The sequence below is a fragment of the Ylistrum balloti genome, unplaced genomic scaffold (assembly GCF_031769215.1).
Source record: "Ylistrum balloti isolate Yb309-2 unplaced genomic scaffold, AGI_CSIRO_Ybal_v1 Utg370622, whole genome shotgun sequence".
Classification (NCBI taxonomy): Eukaryota; Metazoa; Mollusca; class Bivalvia; order Pectinida; family Pectinidae; genus Ylistrum; species Ylistrum balloti.
In genome coordinates this window covers 23,959-47,088 of record NW_026782381.1, presented here as the reverse complement: position 1 = coordinate 47,088, position 23,130 = coordinate 23,959, and the positions used below count along the sequence as shown (strand labels likewise).

The 23,130-nt window shown below is 35.8% G+C and overlaps 2 protein-coding genes across 2 annotated transcripts; both read left to right on the top strand.

Moving 5' to 3' along the window:
- Nucleotides 1–1,616: 1,616 nt before the first annotated feature.
- Nucleotides 1,617–5,093, top strand: LOC132557092 (ATP synthase-coupling factor 6, mitochondrial-like). The gene is made up of 3 exons (XM_060221579.1): nt 1,617–1,764; nt 3,533–3,654; nt 4,752–5,093. Exons 1-3 carry the CDS (start codon nt 1,622–1,624, stop codon nt 4,823–4,825), a joined length of 339 nt encoding a protein of 112 aa, XP_060077562.1. The 5' UTR covers nt 1,617–1,621; the 3' UTR covers nt 4,826–5,093.
- Nucleotides 5,094–12,254: 7,161 nt separating this feature from the next.
- Nucleotides 12,255–15,527, top strand: LOC132557079 (short-chain dehydrogenase/reductase family 9C member 7-like). The gene is made up of 4 exons (XM_060221565.1): nt 12,255–12,579; nt 12,837–13,095; nt 13,236–13,399; nt 15,301–15,527. The coding sequence occupies exons 1-4, from the start codon at nt 12,255–12,257 to the stop codon at nt 15,525–15,527; spliced, it is 975 nt and encodes a 324-aa protein (XP_060077548.1).
- Nucleotides 15,528–23,130: the final 7,603 nt, after the last annotated feature.

The following is a 23,130-nucleotide window of genomic DNA, read 5'->3' as shown; positions in this document are numbered from 1 at the left end:
ATCTTCCTTTAGGTCACGTGACTAGAATTTTGATAATTAATGCAGGGTTAATACAATTTACGGGCTTTTAACAAAAACGAAACGCATCGACCAAAAATTGTAACATTTTCAAGGGGAAATTAATGTAAGGTTTCATTTGTCATTTTTCTTTCTTGGTTTATTTTCGTATCGATATATATATCACTCGTATTGAAGAAAAATAGTGAAAGACCGGCAATATCACTGCTTTAATCAGCTCTCGTACAAAACTGGCAAGTCTCGTCCTTTTCGTTACTTCACGATATACCATTGCCACAGAGGTCAGTATCACACGGCTTTATGACATTTTGCTTTAAAAATCATTCGATCTCTAATTAAAATCACAGAGAACGTATTTTTTAATTAATACGGGAATGATTATTATAACTTTTCATACCATGACGATATTTACCTTGTTACTAAAGTTCGACACGGTGCTGTCAGTACTACACTAGCATGGTGCCGGTATCCGCTTAGCAGTGTCTTCTGTATGAAGTGCAGGACAAAACAAAGTCAAACGATGTTCCCCTGCAGTATTTGGAGAAACAATTGCACCAGATATCCCTTTTGCAAAATTTCATAATATTTTTTTTGTATTGCTATTCTGTCAACTGTTTCACTGCTTACTTTAAGTTTTTGTCTCTGAGGAAGGTTCTGTCCCCTGCCCCTGGTGAAGACCTATCATTCTTAAACTTGATAAGTGACCTGCTGATCATGTGCCTGTGGTATGGCACTGTAATCAGCTGCATGCAGTACATTAGTTCCACACTATAACAAAGAGGCCTGCAAGTGGGATACAGTCGGTGCCAGTGACTGTTTCGGTACCTCAATAAAAATGTTTTGGTACATTTTGAAAGGTGTTGAGTACCTGTACCTTAATTTGTTTAGGTACTTTGACAGTTGTTTTGGTGCTCCCTAATGATTTTCCTTTTATTATTGATAAATCAATATTCCTCACTTGTAATTTATTATAATTTACCTTTGTATTTTTTTAACAATCACGCTGATCAGTTAATCATGGCTTTCATGAACATGTACAACCAGTGCGAAACCTTCATAAGTACTGAAATTATTTAAGTGAATACCAAAATGATGGATACTGAAAAAAACGGGTACCGAAACGGCTAGAATTCGCTTACAAATACATTGCAGTTTCCAGAAAAAATGCTTGCAAAACTTGTATACATCTAGGCATCAGGTTTTGATGGACATTATTACCTTAAGCAATAAAATAAATGATCCATATGATGCTGTATTCTTTTTTTTTTTTAATTTTCTTTTTTTTTTATTCAGGATTTTCAGCAATATATGGCATTGGTTACATTCATAACATCATATTCACTCCAGCATCACACAGCTCACATTTACGTTAACTTGCATCAGTTGATAAAAAGGAGATACACATATATTACCTTATTAAGAGAAACAGGAAAAGAAGAAAAATGGAGGAGAAAAGCAGAGAAAGAAAAAAGAAAGACCGGGGGAAAAATGTTTTTGCACTGTAGCTCATCACTATGCATATATTTGGGTGATACTGTATTCTTTGTATAATGTATATTGTGTGATGAAAAATTATTGAACCTTTTGTTTTATTGCAGTTATCATGCTGGCTTCAAGATTAGCAGCATTAGGACGCTCTGTCCAAGTCCAGGTTCAGCGAAACTTTGGTGTTTCGGCAGTTGTATGGCAGAAGACAGACCCCATACAGCAGCTTTTCTTGGATAAACTTAAAGAATATAAACAGAAGTAAGTGATTAAGGCTAAGTTTACCTGTACTTCTTTAGGGACTAGCTTTAGAACAAATACCTAACCCCAAAAACCTTATAAATGTATGAATTCTCAATGTCAACTTAGAAAAGTTGCTCTTATGGGAAAAAAAAACCCCAACTTTGTTGCAAAGAATTTACTGAAGTTGGTTGATTTGCCTCAGAATGATAGATCTATTTTCTATTTTTCTGGGTCTGCTTTTGATGTTTATGGAAACTTAGCCATATCTACATTGTGTATTGATTGATCTTGAAGTACCATTAATTTCACACTAGAGGTAGATATTCCAACACAAAGTTGATTCAGTGAGCATATTTCTTTATTTTCCTGATCTGCTTTGGGTTGGAAAATGTCCTGAAGGGGCTATTGATGAGTTTTAAGTGATTTTAACAAGTTATGGAAAGCAAATCTGTAAGCCTAGTACATACCTGGTATGCATTGATACATTCAGATATTCTTAAAAATATGCCATGGATTCCTTGCAGGGTAAAGTGTCTTGAAAATAAACTGATCACAACTGGTATATTCAAGTGAAAATCAAATTTAATAAAACTAAACTGGAAAGTGGCCATTTATAACGTATCATTTCGAGTGATACAGGCTAGAAGGGCCTTCTGTTTTAAACTGCTGAAAATGGGTTGAAAGACAATATTTGTAAATGCTTGAAAAGTACATAGATAGATCTGCATGAAACATGAGGTTTGAAAGTCCACCTTTGTCATTGCAACATCCATAGACCTGAATATCATTAATAAAATCAAATAGCTATCAAAAATCTTATACTGCACCCAGGCTTGTATACAGTATAGATCAAAATAGTACATTTTGTTTTATATTTACTCAAAGAAGGCCATTGACTGGATACAGTTATATTTGAGAATATATTTATGATATATGATGGTAAAATTAAAGTGAATATTCTGAATTCTTCAAATCTGTCCGATGGACAAACTGGAAATATGTTGTCCATACTTCCAGAATAGCTAGCAAGTGAATCTACAGTCAGGTCCTTTCATAATCCTACCTTCTTGTTCCTCCATTCTGTTCATCTTCCCTTCCAGAATATTTTTACTGTTTTCCTTTCTCTTTAATGTATTTTTCATATCCTCAAATATTTTTTCGAGAGGAGGGTACAGTTACTGCCTTGTCTGTCCGACCATTTGGGTTCGGAGCATAACTTTGCCCACAGTTACATATAAGCAAGGATCATGAAACTTAGTGTATCATCAATTGAACCAAATTCAGGGTCCCCGACCCCTTGTTTACAGAGTTATGGGAATTTGTTTAAAATATCTTGTCCAGAACATAACTTTATTTGCATTAAGGTAGGATAATGAAACTTGGTGTACACATTGATCATTTGAAGATATTATAAAATGTACAACTGTTAGCAGCCCCAACCCCTTTATTAATGTTATTGCCTGCATTTAGTTTGGGATATTGAAAAGTGATGCACATTAAAATGTATACATCATTCATACTAAAGCAAGGTGCTAAGTAGCAAGGTCAGGGCCTGTAACCCCTCAGTACAGAGTTATTGCCCTTTGTGAAAATTTTGTGTCTAGTGGAGTTGTTTTCTGTGAGCATTCATTAGTTTCATTGATACTGTTATTGTTGTTTTCATGTAACTTGTTTGATGAAATATGTTGAAGTTGATTTCATTTTTGGAAAATTTGTGTTTGATCCATTTTCACAAAGAAAACAAATTTAAATAAAATTAATAACTGACCCTTGTTTATCTCTGCAGGAATATTGCTAAGGAGGCGGCCACCGACGCTGACTTGCTAGGTGAACTGGATAGGCTGAAGGGCATGTACAAAGTACAGCCAGGAGAAGACATGACAACACTCTCAGTTCCAAAGTACCAAGGTACAGTAAAAACTCAGGGATAAGGGTGACTTTTGGGCCACTAATTGGATGGGGCCTTTTTAAGTAGGCATTATCTCCTCTTGTTTGAATAGATTATGTGGGGTTTAATACTGAAAACAGTTTGATATCCTTGTCCATAATTAGCCAAGAATGCACAATTAATAGTCATCCACAATGTTGGCTTCGTTCTTCTTGTATCGGACATTCAGGAACTTTTTGTATTGTGTTTTCATTATATTTGTGATTTGTAAAATCAAAATCCAGAAAATAATTTCCAGACAGAAAAAGAAATAGCTACACAGTATTTGTATTGTTCTTGCATTGAAAAATTGCAAAAAAAAAAAAAAAAAAACATTTTAGGACGACTGCAGATATGGACTGCTTGTTTTTAAGTACAGAACAAAGTATTTGTCAACATTTTAAATACAACCTTTCAGGAATATTCAGTACAGAGATCCCTTCGTATATAGATATAGGCTTTTGAAGGCTTTGTCAAGTCTCACCAGAGAGCAAAATAAAATCTGTAGGTTTGCTTTTACCGGTATATCTTCTACAATTCTGGTTCAACTAGTCACACCAATAACCAAATTTACTTTATAGGCATAATCACCATGACATGAAGTTGTGTGTTCCTGAATGGCAAGTTGGTTCAACAGGAGGAGACACTTGTATATTGTTAACAGATTTCCGCTTTCATTTTTTCGAAAACTTTGTCGGTTTTGTAACTATGACTTAACTTCTTTTTTGTCTGTAATATGTTCTTGTTATTTTATCATTTTAGGGGAGTTATTGTCCATTGTTTATGTAAACAAAAGTCTCTAAAATTTAGTATATTTTGTCTTGTTATTAAAAGCATTTTGATTAAACAATACAAAAATGTATTTCAAAGAGTTATTTCCCTTTAGTCTTATCATCGTTTTTATCTTGTCCAGAGGTTTCTTTCAGTTCTCTCTTTAAAACTTGGGAGGCTTTAGCTTATCATTAAAACATATAGCACAGATTTTGATTCAATAAATCATGAAATCTCTGTTTGGTTTGGGATGGAAATGTATTGTTTCTTTGTGTAATGCTTTTGTAAACGTTTTTGTGTTTTTCAGATATTTCAGTAGAGAACTATGAACTAGGTTTAACAACAACAGCTGATGGAGTGGAAGTGGTTGAAGCACAATGAATTGATAATGAAGTCATTGGAGAATGAAGTTTGATTTTGTTAAAATGCATTGTAACATCTGTGTAATCAGGAACAAAAAATAACATCTTTTTGGAACCGAAAACAAATAAACCTGCAGTTGTTTTAATATTCTGGATGAAAAGGAAACAGTTGTGATATATAAAGTGTGAATGTAGATTATTTCACGTTTGTCTGATTTGTATATAAAGATCATTGGATTTGTTATGTAATGGGAGAGTGTTACATGACAATCCAGTGCGAAGCGATACATGTTGTTATGTTGTATTTTGTAGTTTACGACTGTTACACTTTTTGGACAAATATCAATTTTGTTAGGGCTATTATAGTAAGACACATCTATACCACCCCACGACTCCCAGTTTTGTTTAGGACTATTCCAGTAAAACATCTATACCATCCCAGGACTCCAGGTTATGTTGAGGACTATTCCAGTAAAACATCTATACCACCCCAAGACTCCAGGTTATGTTGAGGACTATTCCAGTAAAACATCTATATCTCCCCAGGACTCCAGGTTATGTTGAGGACTATTCCAGTAACACATCTATCTCACCCCAGGACTCCAGGTTATGTTGAGGACTATTCCAGTAAAACATCTATACCACCCCAGGACTCCAGGTTATGTTGAGGACTATTCCAGTTAAATATCTTTATCACCCCAGGACTCCAGGTTATGTTGAGGACTATTCCAGTAACACATCTATCTCACCCCAGGACTCCAGGTTTTGTTGAGGACTATTCCAGTAAAACATCTATACCACCCCAGGACTCCAGGTTATGTTGAGGACTATTCCAGTTCAACATCTATACCATCCCAGGACTCCAGGTTTTGTTAGGGCTATTCCAGTAAAACATCTATCTCACCCCGGGACTCCAGGTTATGTTTAGAGCTATTCCAGTAAGCTCTAAGCTATTAGGGATATCTACATAAAACGTTATAGGTAGATAGAACATAGATAAGGAAAAGTGCAGTGCACAAGAATGATCACTTTTATTTGCATAATGTAGGAGTTACTGCCCTTTGTTATTTTTCATGGTTAAATTTTGTCTGGAGTATTCTCTAAAACATTAAGAGATACCAACATAAAGCTTCATAAGTAGATAGGCCCAACAAGGAGAAATACAGTGCACCAGAACCATCACTCTCTAACTGCCATTTGTTATTTTTAATTCTTAATCTTTGTCCCAATCTGGGAGCAAAACCCATCTCTGACGGCCCTTGTTTGATCGTGTTGTCCATAGAATTTGATTGATCATTACCTAGTAAGCTTGAAACCATTCTTCATTAAAGGTTGTAAGTCTTTTGCAAAAGACATTAAATGTCGGTTACCTTTATCAAGCAAAGAGTGTAAATTATTAAGTCTGTCTTTGTTACAGTTGATTTTTAGATAAGTGGACAGATGTGCCCAGTCAGCTGTCAAATAGTCCCCCCCGCGATGTGCTTTCATACAAATAAAACTCTATAACACTGCAGGCAATGGTGGGCAGAATGGATGAAACCTGAAAGAGTTTGCACAAAACAAAACCTTCGATTTAGACCTAAAACACAAGATTTTGAATGTATGGTCCACAAGATTTCAAATATAAATCCCAGATTTAGAATATAAAAAAAATATTTACAACCTAAAGCACAAGATATCGAAAACAATAGATTTAGAATTTAATTCACAAGATTTAGAATATGAAACACGAAGATGTATGATTTACAAAAATTTGGAATAGTATAGATTCCGAGATTTTGAGTAAAGTCATAGAATACTAATTACAAAATTTTGAATATAGAACATAAATCGCAAAACTTAGAATACAGAATACAAAATTTTGAATATAAATCACAAGATTTAGAATTCTAATCGCAAGATTTTGAATATACAACACAGATGTGAAATAACATTTAGAAAATGGGGGATATTTTTCATTGTGGACATTAACACAACCAATTAAGAATATGGATTGAAGTTTTATATCATAAGACAGGTATTGACCATAAATCACAGATCATTGACTTTTTTTCTCTCCTTTTAGTTTTGACAAAATATTAATGATAATATATGTAATACAAATAGTTTTGACAATAAATCACACGATTTGTAGTGTGGCAACGTTTTACACGCCGCAGTAAACGGCTTTTGAAATCGCCTGTAGTCCATGTAGTAAATGCAAATTCATACCTGTCATTTTAGTAAACGGATTCTAAACATGACTATTGCTGCTGTCACATTGTATATATAAATTGTCATGTCCAAATTTCTTGTTTATTTAAGAAAAAATAAGGTATGTTTAAACTACGCTCAACTTAAAGATTTATCTTACATTTTGTGACCCCCCCCCCCCCCACCACCACCACACCGTCGTTACAGTGTAACAGGTGTCACTCTGTTGTGAAGCCTCTATCTCGACGTCATCCAGTGTTATCGGGCGCTCTTAAGATGTTTCGACCCTGAACCACAACGTCTAAAGCTGTCTTGACGGCAGAGGTAGCCAAACCACTACTTGTCCATGTCGACTTCCACATCGACTCGTCACGTTGGTGCCATGTAATCAAAAAGACACTATCTCGACAGCTTCCGTCAAACGTCTAACGGCTGCACATTTATCTCTTCCAGTGACTCCTAGCGTTTGCAACATCCTCCACAAAAATTGGCGTTGCCATCTCGGCAATTTGATCTTCTTCCCTTTTTTATCAAAATATATTTCAATATATATATATAATGAGGATAGGTCACAAGATTTCCAACTTTCATCAAGCCCTCTTCTCCCCCGAAAATATATATCACACCTAAAATGTACTTACTATGACGTAAATATATATATATTATATGTTTATTTATGGGAGAATAGGTAGGTAGAAATTGGATGGAAATAAATGTAAATAGAGGGGGGATGTGGAGGCCTTTTCTATGTTCACTTTTGAAGAATATTACCGAAACCTGGAATAGTTTGATGAAGAATGTTACAGGTTGAGTTGGTGAATCTTTCCCCGACTTATCAGTCAATAGTGAACACACATCTGTTCCATTCGTCCGGTTCATATTTGTTTCTTTGAGTTGCTTTCTTCTTCCTTTCACGGACGTCCTCACATCCTTCTCACCTTGGTTCCGTTTAGAACTATTGCGATAAGAAGTTTGGACAACTGTGACCTTGCGATGTCAAACTTCAAAGTTTTTGTCATAATGTCTGGGAAGACAGGTTTTCTATCCATGTCCACCACTCCAGTGGGAGAGCTCAGTACAAGGTACAGAGAGTATTCACGAAATCATTGAAAATAAACTTCCCCGAAAATTAATAATATTGTAGTATATTGCCTTTTCACTATAGTAATAGATAATGACTGTGATGAAATCATATATAACATCATTTTGATTAACATTCTGCTTATCCTATTTAACGGATGGTATTGCAGTATATGCATACAAATTAGTTGAATAACATTATTATGACCAGAAGGCCACAAAGTCGAATTCGACGGAACTAGGGCAAAACACAAAACAAAAGAAAAAGAGACCATTAAATGGTGCAAAAAGAATCATACTTAGTCTTTGCTTTAACATTGTTTGTATTTCAAAATTTCCTTTTTTGTTAAACAGTTGTTTGATAAACATTGTTTACTGTGGATTCAAAAACAAGCAGAAAGGTATCGGGCGTGTCGAAAGGTAAAGAGTCTTCTGCTTTATTAGTCATGTAAAGTTTGGTCAATCTGAGTAAGTAATGCCACGTTCATGAATAAGAACAAAGTTTTCAACGATACCTTCAGGCAAACATATTGTTATAAAAAACCAACAAAAACAAAAACAAAAAACAAAAAAAAAACAAAAAACAAAAAACAAAATGGGAAGAAAAGAAAAAGATGCAGTCCATTGGTCCCACAGAAGCTGCAAAAACCATAGCGACGTAGTTTCTTTATTTCACTCATTTTCCCGGATGTAAAACTCATATCAAATTGCCAAGAACAAAATTTTTTCCGACTGGAGTCGAAGTATAAATGTAATTATGTATCAACTTAGAAATGAAGCCAGTGATTTTAAATTGGATCTTTTTCCTTCACGATTTAAAATAATTCTCCGTCATGTACTTGCATTCGAGGTGAAGACACTGCAGAACAATTTTCTTCTCTGTCCACTTTTCAATCATTCACGGTTAAGACTTGCAAATTAGCTGACAAACCAAAATATCACTCAGAACCACTTTTATTTAAACACAAGTGGTGTTTATGAAACAGTATGCATCCGGTTTCAACAAAATTTTGAGATGTGACATTAAAAATGTACTGTGTAAGGCATGTGCTGATTGCATGTACACTTTGTGAAACTCTTATGTCTTCATTGTGCAATAGTTAAGGCCAATGCTTTTTACAAGGTAGGTCAGAGGTCACGGTCAATGTCACGTGGTAAACAAATGGTACCACCTGAAAAGGAAAATACATGCCACATATAAGAGTAACAGACAAACGAATAGTTAGACAAACAGCACAAACACAATATATCCCCGATCTTTTGATCCGGGGGCATAATAATACTTCATGGATGTCAAGAATGCAATGAAGAAAGGATTTTTTTAAAATAGAAACCCTGACCTTGATCAACGTCAAAATAAGTTGTTCTTGAAAAACCAACATCCCCTCCCAGCTCCCCCACTAAAAAATAAAATAAAATAACCCCCCCCCCCCCCCCCAAAACCCCCCCCCCCCCCCCCCCCCCCCCACCCCACCCCAAAAAAAAGGAAACACACACAAAACAAACAAAAACAAAAAAAAAATATAAAAAAGAACAAACAAAAACACAAAAAATCCACGAAACATTGCCTGAAAGAAGAATAATAATAATAAAACAAACGATGTGCATTATATTGGCATAACATCTATCTTCAACCTCAAATGATTGTATTTATTAGATACAAGGGTGTGAGATGTACAGTTATGATAAAAACCCACCGGTAACTGGATTAACTCATGGTTAATCATACTGGTGAGCTCATTCTTGCGTAGGTCCGAGACAAAATTCGACAGGTATCTGTAAAATTTAATTTCTACCGTCTTGTGCAGGATCCCGACAAAAAAATGAATCGATCCGTCCCATGTCTACCGTCTAGTGCAGGATCCCGACAAAAACGGTAGATCTATCCGTCACGTGTCTACCGTCTAGTGCAGGATCCGTCACATGTCTACCGTCTAGTGAAGGATCCCGACAAAACGGCAGATCTATACGTCACATGTCTACCGTCTAGTGCAGGATTCCGACAAATTTGTACGGCAGATCCATCCGTCACATGTTTACCGTCTAGTGCGGGATCCCAACAAAAACGGCAGATCCATCCGTCACATGTCTACCGTCTAGTACTGTAACACAAAAAAGAGTGTCGTGCCAGATAACACAGTACAGCGGGTGAGTTAAAACTAGGTTATCGAAGCACAAGCGGTTGTCCAGGCGTGTGTACATATGTGGAGCAGGTAAGTATTCTGTACATTTATAGTATACCTATATATATGTAAGCACACGTACAAAAGCAATTTGAGGTATTAATGGAGGAAGTCAGTGAAGCAGACACAATCTGACCAACATATTACTATTCGGTTTATCATAAACTTCCCACTCTTTGGTTTAGGGTGGCACGCTTAGGTCTTCATCGCGGTTATTTTATAATTCACATCGTGGGATCCAAACAGCACTAACTCTAAAATATGTCACAACCTGGGATCAGTACTGTTACAATAACATGAGCCACAGTCTGGTATACATATTGCTGTATGTATTTTTATTGATCACAAAAGTGAATAAACACTACTCGTATCAGATAAGACGGTTGTGTGTTATTCTAGGGAACCCACGTGTTGGCGAGATATGGTAATTTCAACCCTCGAAAAATGATTTTGAAGATGTATGACGGTATCTAATCATCTGTGTTTATTCCGGCCTGTTTCAAATGTATTATGGAAATGAATTATCATTACGTTTGTCTTTGTAAAATTTATGATGTAGATTTCAAATCGGTCAAAATGATAAAAAAAGGTCGTTAATTGCCTGATTTTTATTCCATATTTGTCGTTATTCTATCTCTAGGCTAGTTTGAAGGTAGAGCAGAGAAATATCTATCCCCGGAGGAGGTCCCGATAGTCTAACCATCGGCAAAGCCTAGGGTTGAACTGTCGTGAACCTCCTCCTCGTGTAGAGAGCTCCCTGTCTTACCCTCAAGATTGGGAAAGATCCTATCAGTCCGTCTTATTGATGTTTTGCCTCAATATTTTTTATTGCTCCTGTATTTCATCTTTTGAAAAGTTTGAAGATAATATTCGAGAATTTAAAAAAATCTACGGAAAAGAAAGAAAAAACAAAAAGGAAAGAAAAACGAGGAGAAAGATGATATAGATCCGACGGCCATCTATAAATACACAAACAAATTCTTACGTACATACTGTAAAAATGATAAATTTTCGCGATGGAATTATTTCTGTCGACTTTGCGGTTAATCTTAACTACATATCTCCATTAATCAATTACCTGTTTCATGTATTTTTCGTGAGTGATGTTTATCCGCGAAATCAAGTGCCTGGGAAATAAAATAAACTATTAAATATTTCAAAAAGAAAACCATGAAATTGAAGCCAATAAAAAATGATTAATTAGTTTAAACTTTATTTTATTTTAAACTGTATAACATTTCAGTAATACAAACAGTATACATAAAGATTCGAAAACAAGTACAAAGTACTGATATAAATGATTAATTGTTTGATTCTATTTGAGTGAGACCACTTAAATGACGCATGTTGTTAAACACGGACAACCGTTGACATTGAAAACATCGTCGATTAAAAACTGGAAGATATTTTTACAGCTTGCACCGTCATTGTCAGAATCTCTCTGTCGTTTAAACTATTTTACTCTATGCTGACAGGAACACGTACGTGTATCGGCAATTATCCGCTTTTTCAATTATTTGAGCATTATATCTTAAAAACAGACAAATTTCAAAGAAGTGTTTTTTTTTATCTATTTTGCTTTCTTAGTAGCAGAACTGCTAAAATGTTGCTTTTGATTAAGTTGGGAACTATAATTCCACGCGGAGTCATTCTTTGTGCATACGTTAACTGGTTTGGCGCATTAACACAGAGTAGTTCCAACGCAAAATGTGTATACTCTTAGAATCAACCTTATAAATAGACTAAAATATCGATTTCTTTAAAAATGATTAATTTCTAAGAATCTTACTTCCACCAAGTCCATTTTCATCGAAAGATCACGTGATCTATATGTAATAATATTCGGCGTAATAAGTCTTAAACCTAATGTAAGATATTTATTCTTAACAAATAGTGAAACTTATCTTTTACCAAATAAGGAATCCACTTGTATTCATAATGTAGATATATTTGCTTTTCTCAGAATAGCTGTTTCCAGTTGACTTGTTGAAGATGTTTGACCTTCTACCTCTATGTGTGGTACTCATTGTCATGTTTCTGACCGGAAGCTTGATCATAAGGAGTCGTAAACTAGGAGACTTGTCTGGTCGGTATGTGTTTATAACCGGCTGTGATACAGGATTCGGAAACATGCTTGCCAAGAGATTGGATTCTTTAGGTATGAATGTGTTTGCTGGCTGTCTCACACCAAAAGGACAACAAGATTTAGAAAAGGCAACATCTAAGCGTCTTGTTACAGTTGCTCTTGACGTTACAAATGAAGACAGCATCCGCAAAGCCTATGCTGAAGTTAAGCAGAAACTTCCACACGACAAAGGTCAGTCTGATAATGATGATTTTGACTTTTAATTCAGCTAAGTAATATCTCAGTGCTGATTGCACATTTTGTTCTATTTATACAGTAGAACCTCGTTATCTCGAAATCATATAAGTTGAATCGAACTAGTCGGTCTAGTTGTTCAGTTCCAACTTGTTCTATCACTTAGATAACTGACCCATTGAAGCAGCTCTTCCTTATCACTAACTAGATTGTTAGGATGTGTCAGTTCGTTTTTGTTATTGTGTTTTCAACAGGTCTTTGGGGCCTCGTCAACAATGCGGGCGTCGCGGGAAACGCATCACCACTGGAATGGCAAACCATTGAAAACTACCGGAAATGCAATGACGTCAATTTGTACGGAATGATCAACGTCACTACAGTGTTTTTGCCACTAGTGAGAAAGGCTAAAGGTCGGGTTGTCAGCATCACGAGCATCATGGGAAGGGTTGCCCTTGTTCCTAGTCCATACGTCGTTTCTAAGTATGGTGCGGAGGGATTTTGCGATTGTCTTAGGTAATTCAATTATCTTACCTGGATCCAGAATTTTGCTAATCTAGTTGAAAAACGGAGGGAAGAAAAAAAAATCAACAATTAAGTAAAACCAAATGCTTGTAAACCTTGTTTTATTTATGTCTGTTTCTGTGTTGTTGTAGATACCAGTTATACAACTCAGGTGTGACCGTTCACATCATTGAACCAGGGTTTTTCAAAACCGCTATAATTAATATAGAAGATTCCGAGAGAGACATGAGGAAGTCTTTCCAAGCACTCGAAAATGAACAAAAAGAATTCTACGGAGAACATTATATTTCTGAATGTAAGTAAGAAATGTAAAAGGCATTTTACAAAGTATTTCATGGGTGTACCAATATTTAATATCATGCCCGCTCGTATAACTAGTACGTTTTAAAAGTGCTGGCCCCACTTGTATAAGACATCTCAACTTGAGATATTGTTATAAAAAACGCCACCAATATTTTGCCTCTCATTAGTGGGCGGGGCTGATGTTCAAGGGAGGTAAGACGTGCCGATGATAATTAGTTCATGGTATTGTACATTCTGATATCCCTGAGTTACTTCCCTTCGTTCCTCTCAGTACCGTGGTAAGTTTGACAGCCGATAGGGGTCGGGAATGGCTGCTAAAGCGCAGCTGGCTTGATGAAAGGTGAATAAATTGTGACATAGAATTTGAATAAATTTTGTGTTATCATCACACCAAGATAGAGAACTTCACAATTATTATTATGGATAACAATATAGAATGATTAACTTGATATATTAAGCAATGTTACAATCACAGAGGTATTTTATATACAGCAGGTTCTAAATACACATTAAATGCCTTCAATGTCATGGTTTCGTCCCCTTCTGAGTTAAAATACCGGTTGAAAATACTCGCGAGCCAATTTCTTGTTTTGAAAAAAAAAATGAATAAACACTACCTGTAAGGTTGTCAGATAAACCTTACCTTTCAGGATATCAGATAGACATTACCTGTTAGGATATCAGATAGACATCACCTGTTAGGATATCAGATAAACAGTACCTGTTAGGATATCAGATAGACATCACCTGTTAGGATATAAGATAAACAGTACCTGTTAGGATATCAGATAAACAGTACCTGTTAGGATATCAGATAGACATTACCTGTTAGGATATCAGATAGACATCACCTGTTAGGATATCAGATAGACATCACCTGTTAGGATATCAGATAAACAGTACCTGTTAGGATATCAGATAAACAGTACCTGTTAGGATATCAGATAAACAGTACCTGTTAGGATATCAGATAAACAGTACCTGTTAGGATATCAGATAAACAGTACCTGTTAGGATATCAGATATACCGTACCTGTTAGGATATCAGATAAACAGTACCTGTTAGGATATCAGATAAACAGTACATGTTAGGATATCAGATATACCGTACCTGTTAGGATATCAGATAAACAGTTCCTGTTAGGATATCAGATAAACAGTACCTGTTAGGATATCAGAAAAACAGTACCTGTTAGGATATCAGAAAAACAGTACCTGTTAGGATATCAGATAAACAGTACCTGTTAGGATATCAGATAAACAGTACCTGTTAGGATATCAGATAAACAGTACATGTACAGATAAACAGTACCAGTTAGGATATCAGATAAACAGTACCTGTTAGGATATCAGATAAACAGTACCTGTTAGGATATCAAATAAAAGTTAGGATATCAGATAAACAGTACCTGTTAGGATATCAAATAAAAATATCTGTTAGGATATCAAATAAAAGTATCTGTTAGGATATCAGATAAACAGTACCTGTTAGGATATCAGATAAACAGTTCCTGTTAGGATATCAAATAAAAATATCTGTTAGGATATCAAATAAAAGTATCTGTTAGGATATCAGATAAACAGTACCTGTTAGGATATCAAATAAAAGTATCTGTTAGGATATCAGATAAACAGTACCTGTTAGGATATCAAATAAAAATATCTGTTAGGATATCAAATAAAAGTATCTGTTAGGATATCAGATAAACAGTAGATGTTATGATATCAGATAGACAGTACCTGTTAGTCTATAGGATAAATATCCCAAGATATCCACTTTAGATAACAACAGACCCATTTGCAGTATTTATGTATTCACCAAGTATGTCAGTGGAGACCGATAAGTTATATTGATATATTTTATTGTAATTCTTCATTTTTTCTTTCATTTAGTAATGGACAGCGCAAATAAAACAATTGACGAACTCGTGTCCCCTAACACATACAAGGTGGTGGATGCTTTCACGCATGCGCTGACTGCAGTTTATCCACGTGCCAGATACGTTGTTGGATTTGACGCAAACATCCAGTTCCGCTTGATTTGGACTCTGCCGGAGTGGATTGGAGATCGGTTGGTCACCAGTCGATTTCCAAAACCAGCTGGATGTCAAAATCGGTAACAGGAATGTAAGGCATTCTCGGATACTTAACAACATCGACCTCTGATTGGACAGCACATTTCATTTTTTAACAGAGGCGAAGGAGGTTAATGAAGTGATAGAAACAAACGAAAACAAAACAGTCAATCGATATTGATTTATTCTTTTCACGGTTCACCATACTCAATCATCACTTTTAATATGTATAGTTTCTTTTGTTTATTCAGTGAGTTAGCTTTCATACATTGGGATCAGTAAAACAGCGCTGAATTACTCCATTTTCTTTGCTTCTACAAACATTTTCAACACCATTGTGTTTTTTAAAGATGGCTGGTAAATGAAAAAAGAGCAGTTAATTGCTTGTTAGTAGATTACAAAAAGATAAAGGAGACCTAAATTCATAAAACAAAGTACCAAAATATTAGTAAATATATTACTGTACCTGCCAGGTAAAACTACAAAAACAATTTACTACATTTAATTCTTTTCGCGCATCGTGAATGTGAGTTAGATAAGGCGATTTCACACTGTGGAGTTCTATATCTCTGCGCTACAATCATGGCCGGCCAAACAAGACAAGCATCATGTGAAATCGCCTCCGGTACGTTGTGAATTCTCTTTGTGATTATATCAATCATAAAAATGTTCATGCTCTGAATCGTCAGTCAAGTATCCAGTTCAAGAACAATATTACGGAACAGATTTCTTTTCATGAAGTACTTCCTTCAAGTTAAATCAGCTGCTACTAGTTTTTAGCAGTTTAAACATATTTTATTGCCAAAATATAAATTTGAACAAGGGAATTGGGCACAAGTTATTACAACTTACTGGAGCCCTCTCCCATCATACATTTTCAAATACATGCTTATACAGATATAGGTTTAAACATAAATTATACATATTAAGCATTCACACACAGACATAAATACATGTATCAGAATATTTTAAACCTTTGGTTTTAGCATCTTCGAAATAGGAGCGTGACCATTTCACTTTTCAAAGGACGTATTTGATTGGTCAATTTTCAGAGTATTCAACAAGTTCCATTTTCGGGAATGCTACATACAATATGAACTGATTTATTTTATTCAAATAATCTTATTATTTACACTTATATACTATAAGAATTCTGCGAATTAAGGCATTAACAATAAGTCATGTTTTGTTAAAAATGTACTTCATAAAAATTGATATTATGTTTTATCATATATTTACTACTGATAAAACCGCTTTTGTATGTGTGATAGGTCTGAAATTTCCTCAGGTTGATATCAGCCTTGAAGACGCCATACCCCATTAAATGATATCATATCCCCCCCGCCCCCTCTTACCTCCTAGAAAGTGATATTACATCTCCTCTCAAATCTTGATATTGTCGCTTCCATTTATCGCTGTCTGATTTGAACATAAATAGTGTTGACTCGACAGAAATGCGTTTTTTTCTTACAATAAATTATTTACCTCCATTAAAATATCCGGATGGTGCCGTTTCCGGATTGGTTTCCCTTATTAGTGACGTAATCAGCTAGGCATGACTATAAATGAATATGAGTAGATACTGTATCATTGTTGTTATACTGTTGATTTAACGATTTATTCAACACAGTATTGTTTTTGTGTGGTTTGTTTATCTTAGAGAATAAAACTATATGATAATAAGACTATTGTATGAACATTTTGATAAAACTAAAAATCTCAGCTCTCGAGTCCTAATATATCAGTATTCGGCACGAGGGCTGATGGTGCCATATCAAAATGATCATATCAGAATTTCTAAGTATATTGGGATATGTTTTGTGCAGTTTTTGCGAGAAATCCCCTAAATTTATCTTTTGCAACTTTGCATGTTTCATCATCTCAGAAATTTGAAAGTCCTGTTTTGAAGACATTGAATACATGAGACTATAGAACATCAGCTCAGTAGAGATTTAAATGACCAGTCCATACTAGATAAGAGATTTACATACTGACGAGTATTTATTTATAAAAGAAAAAAAATCACCATTAGAATAAACGTTATAGATGTATTGCTCATGTATGTACATTTAAAACGAGAAGAAAACAAAGGTCGCAAATCTGATTAAATAAATACGCCATTTTTTTTCGATAAATGGTGTTATCGTAATTTTTTAATTTAAAATCCGTTTCTTTTATTTGAGATATTTCATAACATATATAATATTAGTCTTCATTTTGTAGAGGGGAAGGGAGAGGGGGAGAGAGGTTAAAACTGAAAAGTGAACATGAAAATATTGGCACTAATTATTGTAAATCATTTTAAATTATCATATCGATATGTAAAAAATGATTACGTTGTAATGTTCAATAATTCTGATTTTTAATATACCCCGATAAAAATGGTCGGATTCAATATAGGTAGCTAATAACCTCAAATGGCGCAGAAAAGAACAGACCCGGAAGAGTAAGCGACTGCAAGTGACTCTATCATTATACGACCACTACATTTCTGCTACAGCAGATAGGCATTAGTTATGTCTTGTTAAAAAATGAAACTCCCTGAACGTTTTTATTGGCTGACAAAGGGAACTTTGACCGAGACTACTTCTTGCTTGTAACGTCACCAAGCTGAATGTTCAAAACGACAGTGAAGACTGACAAACGTTTGAATTTAATTCCATTTTCGTTTAGAGGGCCGATTTATAATGGAACAACTCTGACCTCACTGCTCATTCTGTATCAAAACAATTTCCAAGAGTTATCGACTCCTGAGCATGTGACGATGATTGGGCAGTTTGGCAGGAAGGGCTATCCACGCACTCACAGAGATTAAAACGCATAGAAAATAGCTCGCGATTTTTTTAATAATACAAATCATATATGTATTTCTTTCAATTTATTGCTGTAAATATAAATGATCAAATATATTTATCAAAATGGAATAATGAAAATTGATATGCTTGGCGTATAAAGTAATCTGTCTCCTGAAACTGAAAACCCTATATCCCATTTTCAAAAAATCGATTCCAGTCAAGGCGCAGAAGATGTTTGACCTTCTACCTCTATGTGTGGTACTCATTGTCATGTTTCTGACCGGAAGCTGGATCATACGGAGTCGTAAACTGGGAGACTTGTCCGGTCGGTATGTGTTTATAACCGGTTGTGATACAGGATTCGGAAATATGTGTGACAAAATATTGGACTTTTTTGGTATGAATGTGTTTGATGGCTGTCTCACCCCAAAAGGTCGACAGGACTTAGAAAAAATACGACTTCCAATCGTCCCGTAACGATTGTACTTGACGTTCAAAGTGAGGACAGCCTTCTCATAGCGTTTGCTGGGGACAAACAAAAACTTCCTGCGGTCAGTCTTAATATAGTATTTTATGACCTCTATTTACATGAACTCAAATATCATACATATATACACATAAAACAAGCAAGATATGCCCTAATTAGAAATATCTTTATTGTGATAGGTGTAATATCTTGTGACTGTATTTATAAGGTCTCCTTCTATAAACACATTTACATACTAGTAATCAATGTAATATATATACATGCTAATTAATGTAAATACAGGTATGGACAATGAAAATGTATATTTTTCGCCTATATGTATCAATAAAGATTTGAGCATTGTTTTAATTTCATCGGTGTATGACAAAATCTGTTTGCTTCGTAAACTCCCGTAGCGTTTTCTCACTTCAACAGAGACCTGAAAACATCGATTGTTTTCATTGAACCTTTAAACAAGGGTTATCTCCTCTTTTCTACAAAACTACGGTATATGATTTGGTGATATTATAGGGCGCATTGCCTTTAACGCTAAACAATACATCGAAAACAATCCTGGAAGATTAAAATGTACTTTCAAAACATTCTTTTAACCCCCCCCCTTCACCTACAAAGGGTTATCTCATGTTTTACCGAGTACAGAATCTCTTCCCACCTGCCTGTGATCATTCCTACAATATTTGATGAAGTGTTTACGAGTAGTCTTCTAGAATTTGTGACCCCGTTAAGCGCCTCGCTACAAGTAGAGAACACGATTCCCTCCCTTGCTTTGGTCATCATTGTTATTAAGGTATCTAAATTAATGTTTTTTGTTATTTTATAAACATTAATTTTGAAATAAGGCCCGTCATAAATTAGGTGACTGTGATTTTATCACTTTTTGGCCATTTTTTTCACTATAATTTTTACATTTTGATACATACGTTGAAGAAAACACAAACACTATCCGTTAAACATTCAGTTTCAATAACTTAACCAAGAAACTTTCCATTTTACGTCGGCTTTCCTTTACCTTATAAAACCCCCCAAAACTGAGGCTTTGAATAACTTTATGCAGATGACCCTGTATAAAGATATGCTGGTTAGTGTGTAGCTGCCGGATGGTCCCGAACTGTCGTTCCTCTAGTGTATTGTGTTGCGTTACTCATAGTCTTTTGCGCAATGCACTGTGTTGGATTTGAACATTTCTCCGACTTTTCACAAAAACTGAGTATGGTCTACTTGAAAAATGTAATTTAGGTCTGAAGTCTGAAGGAGAGTAAATTGTATATGTCATGGCAACCCCAGTATCATCTTGGATTCTGATTTGTTATAGTGCTACTGTTAGAGAGCTAATGGCGTGACGTGACATGGCGCGGCGGCCATCGTTATCTTCTCATGTTAAACCAGGTCTCTCCATAAACAGGAGGCTCAACCTTGTTTTCGCGGCCTTAACTTACATTCAATCTGTTTACAACTTTCATACGTTCACTAATCAACCAATGAATCTATCGGACTCATTACTACCGATGAAGGGAAGGTGTGAACGTTTCAAGTACTGTAGTACTGAACAAAGTATTGATAGTATTGTATTGAAGTACTTCACCAATCGAATTCCTTAAATTTATGCAACAAGCTCTCTGATTGGCAGAGCCAAGTCTAGATCGATTGTGGGTGGAGCCAGGTGAAAAAATACTGTGCAGACATCGGCATTTTACAAACACTCGACTGTCGCGAGAGGTTAATTGGAAGAATCCAAGTCACAGGTGGCTTCAGATCAGACCTAATTGGGTTGTCCCATTTGTTTCGTTCTACACCCAATGATACCTTGCTTTTCCATCGATGGTACAACGAGAAAACGAAAGTTACTCAGTACTAAACTAATTTACGTACAAAATATATATCAACAGGTTAGATCACTGGGACCGGAGAATTCATAACATCTTAACAGTGAATATAGTCACATAGTCATTCTGTACTAGTTTTATTTATTTATTTATATTTTTTTTTTGAAAGGGGGGGGGGGGGGGGGGGGGGGGGGGGTTGGCTCAAAATATTTCGGTTTAAGCCCAAGCTCTATTATATGTAACAAAGAATTACGAATTACCTGGGACCTCCTGATATATGCCGATAATTCATACTTCATTAAAAAATAAAGGAATTCTGTGGTCCCATATATTTTTTATTTTATTTTTTATCTTTCCATCGAAAATTATACATATCCGCAACATGTGAAAAAACTTTGAAGTTGGTTGGGCGGAATATCTAGAGCATTTACTACTGCAAGTTCCAGAAATTCTGACACAAGTCGGGTATTTGCCCGAAGCCTCTGTCTCATGACATTGAATACATATTCAGTTACGTTGTATTCCGGGGAATAAGGCGGCTGAAAAACCAGGGACACGCCATATTCTTTCAGCATATTTCTTAAAATGCGCTCTCCCTGTCTATGGTGATGGAATCCACAATTATCCATCACAACCACATCGCCTTGTACAAAAACAGGATTCCCCATATCGTTCGTATCGGACATAATTTCGTCGAAGAAAATTTTGCGTACTGTTGCCGTCGTCGGACATTTTTCCAGCGATTACTTAGTAATTGTTATGTAACTGGTAGTGTACATTAACTCCGCCTACCGGAACAAATTGGGTGTCAGATCAACTATTCAGGTTGTCTAAACTCCGCCCCCGACCAATCACAGAGGTCGTTGTATACTTGACTCGATTATTTGAATACTTCAATACAATAGTATCAATACTTTGTTCAATACTATAGTAAGTGTGTCGTTCACACCTTCCCTTCATCGGTAGTAACACTTTTATTTGTAAACTCAATTCAAAGCAAATGGTGTATAAAATATTCGCCTGACAGGTCGCAACATGAGGTTTCAAACGATTGGCGTCCATAATAAAGGCTTATCAATGATTTAAAAGTGAAACGAGAAAATAAACAGCAGCTTTTTATAAAAGTATAAATTAAATCATTAAATCTCCTGTAGATTTAAAAAGGTCTTAATGGTGTTTTTACATGAACACACAAGCGAAGAGCACCTGTTAAGATAGAGTAGAACCAAATAATGAATTAAACTTCATCATACAGATGTTTCGTCCTTCTAGGACTCGTCAGTGATGCTACATCATACAGATGTTTCGTCCTTCTAGGACTTGTCAGTGACGGTAAGGGCCTAAATTTGGAAGTCTTAGAGGAAATCCAGAATTGATGGAAAGAAATATCAAAATCTAGATAGGGTAGTTCACTAGCTGAAATAGAAATAACGATCAGACTTCTAAAATCGTTGCTCTCCATTAGCATTAAGGAAATGTCGATGGATATTACTAATATGCAGGGTTCATCTGTCTTGACGTGATCGTTCCTTCAGGATATAGACATGTTCTTAACGTTTTCTAAATCTATCAGAGATATGAAATGTACTGAGTTATGGGGCAAGGGTACCTCCCTATCTAGATTTTAAGATTTCTGTCAATCACTTTTGATTTTTCTCAATCGCCTTCGAGAAATAATACTTAGGCCATCAGTATCGCTGGCAAGTTAGCAGGACAAAACAGCTGTATGGTGAAGCATCACTGACAAGTCCTAGAAGGGCGAAACAGCTGTATAATGTAGCATCACTGACAAGTCCTAGAAGGACGAAACAGCTGTATGATGTAGCATCACTGACGAGTCCTAGAAGGGCGAAACAGCTGTATGATATAACATCACTGACGAGTCCTAGACGGATGAAACAGCTGTATGATGTAGCATCAATGACAAGTCCTAGATGGACGACACAGCTGTATGATGTACCATCACTGACGAGTCCTAGAAGGACGAAACAGCTGTATGATGTACCATCACTGACGAGTCCTAAAAGGATGAAACAGCTGTATGATGTAGCATCACTGACAAGTCCTAGATGGACGACACAGCTGTATGATGTACCATCACTGACGAGTCCTAGAAGGATGAAACAACTGTATGATGTAGCATCACTGACGAGTCCTAGAAGGATGAAACAGCTGTATGATGTAGCATCACTGACAAGTCCTAGATGGACGACACAGCTGTATGATGTACCATCACTGACGAGTCCTAGAAGGATGAAACAACTGTATGATGTAGCATCACTGACGAGTCCTAGAAGGACGAAACAACTGTATGATGTACCATCACTGACGAGTCCTAGAATTTGTTCACTTTCGTGAATTTTGTACAATCTTCAGGGTTTAGCACTTGCCAAATTGGCTATCGTCCATTTTGTGGTCCGATAAACCTGATGATCAATTTTACGACAGAGAGATAGATCAGTTTAAAGGCAGGTCACGTGAGAACAGAAATACAGATGTTGCTTTAGCTGTCGGAAATGTCACGAAAAACCCTCGTCAGTCAA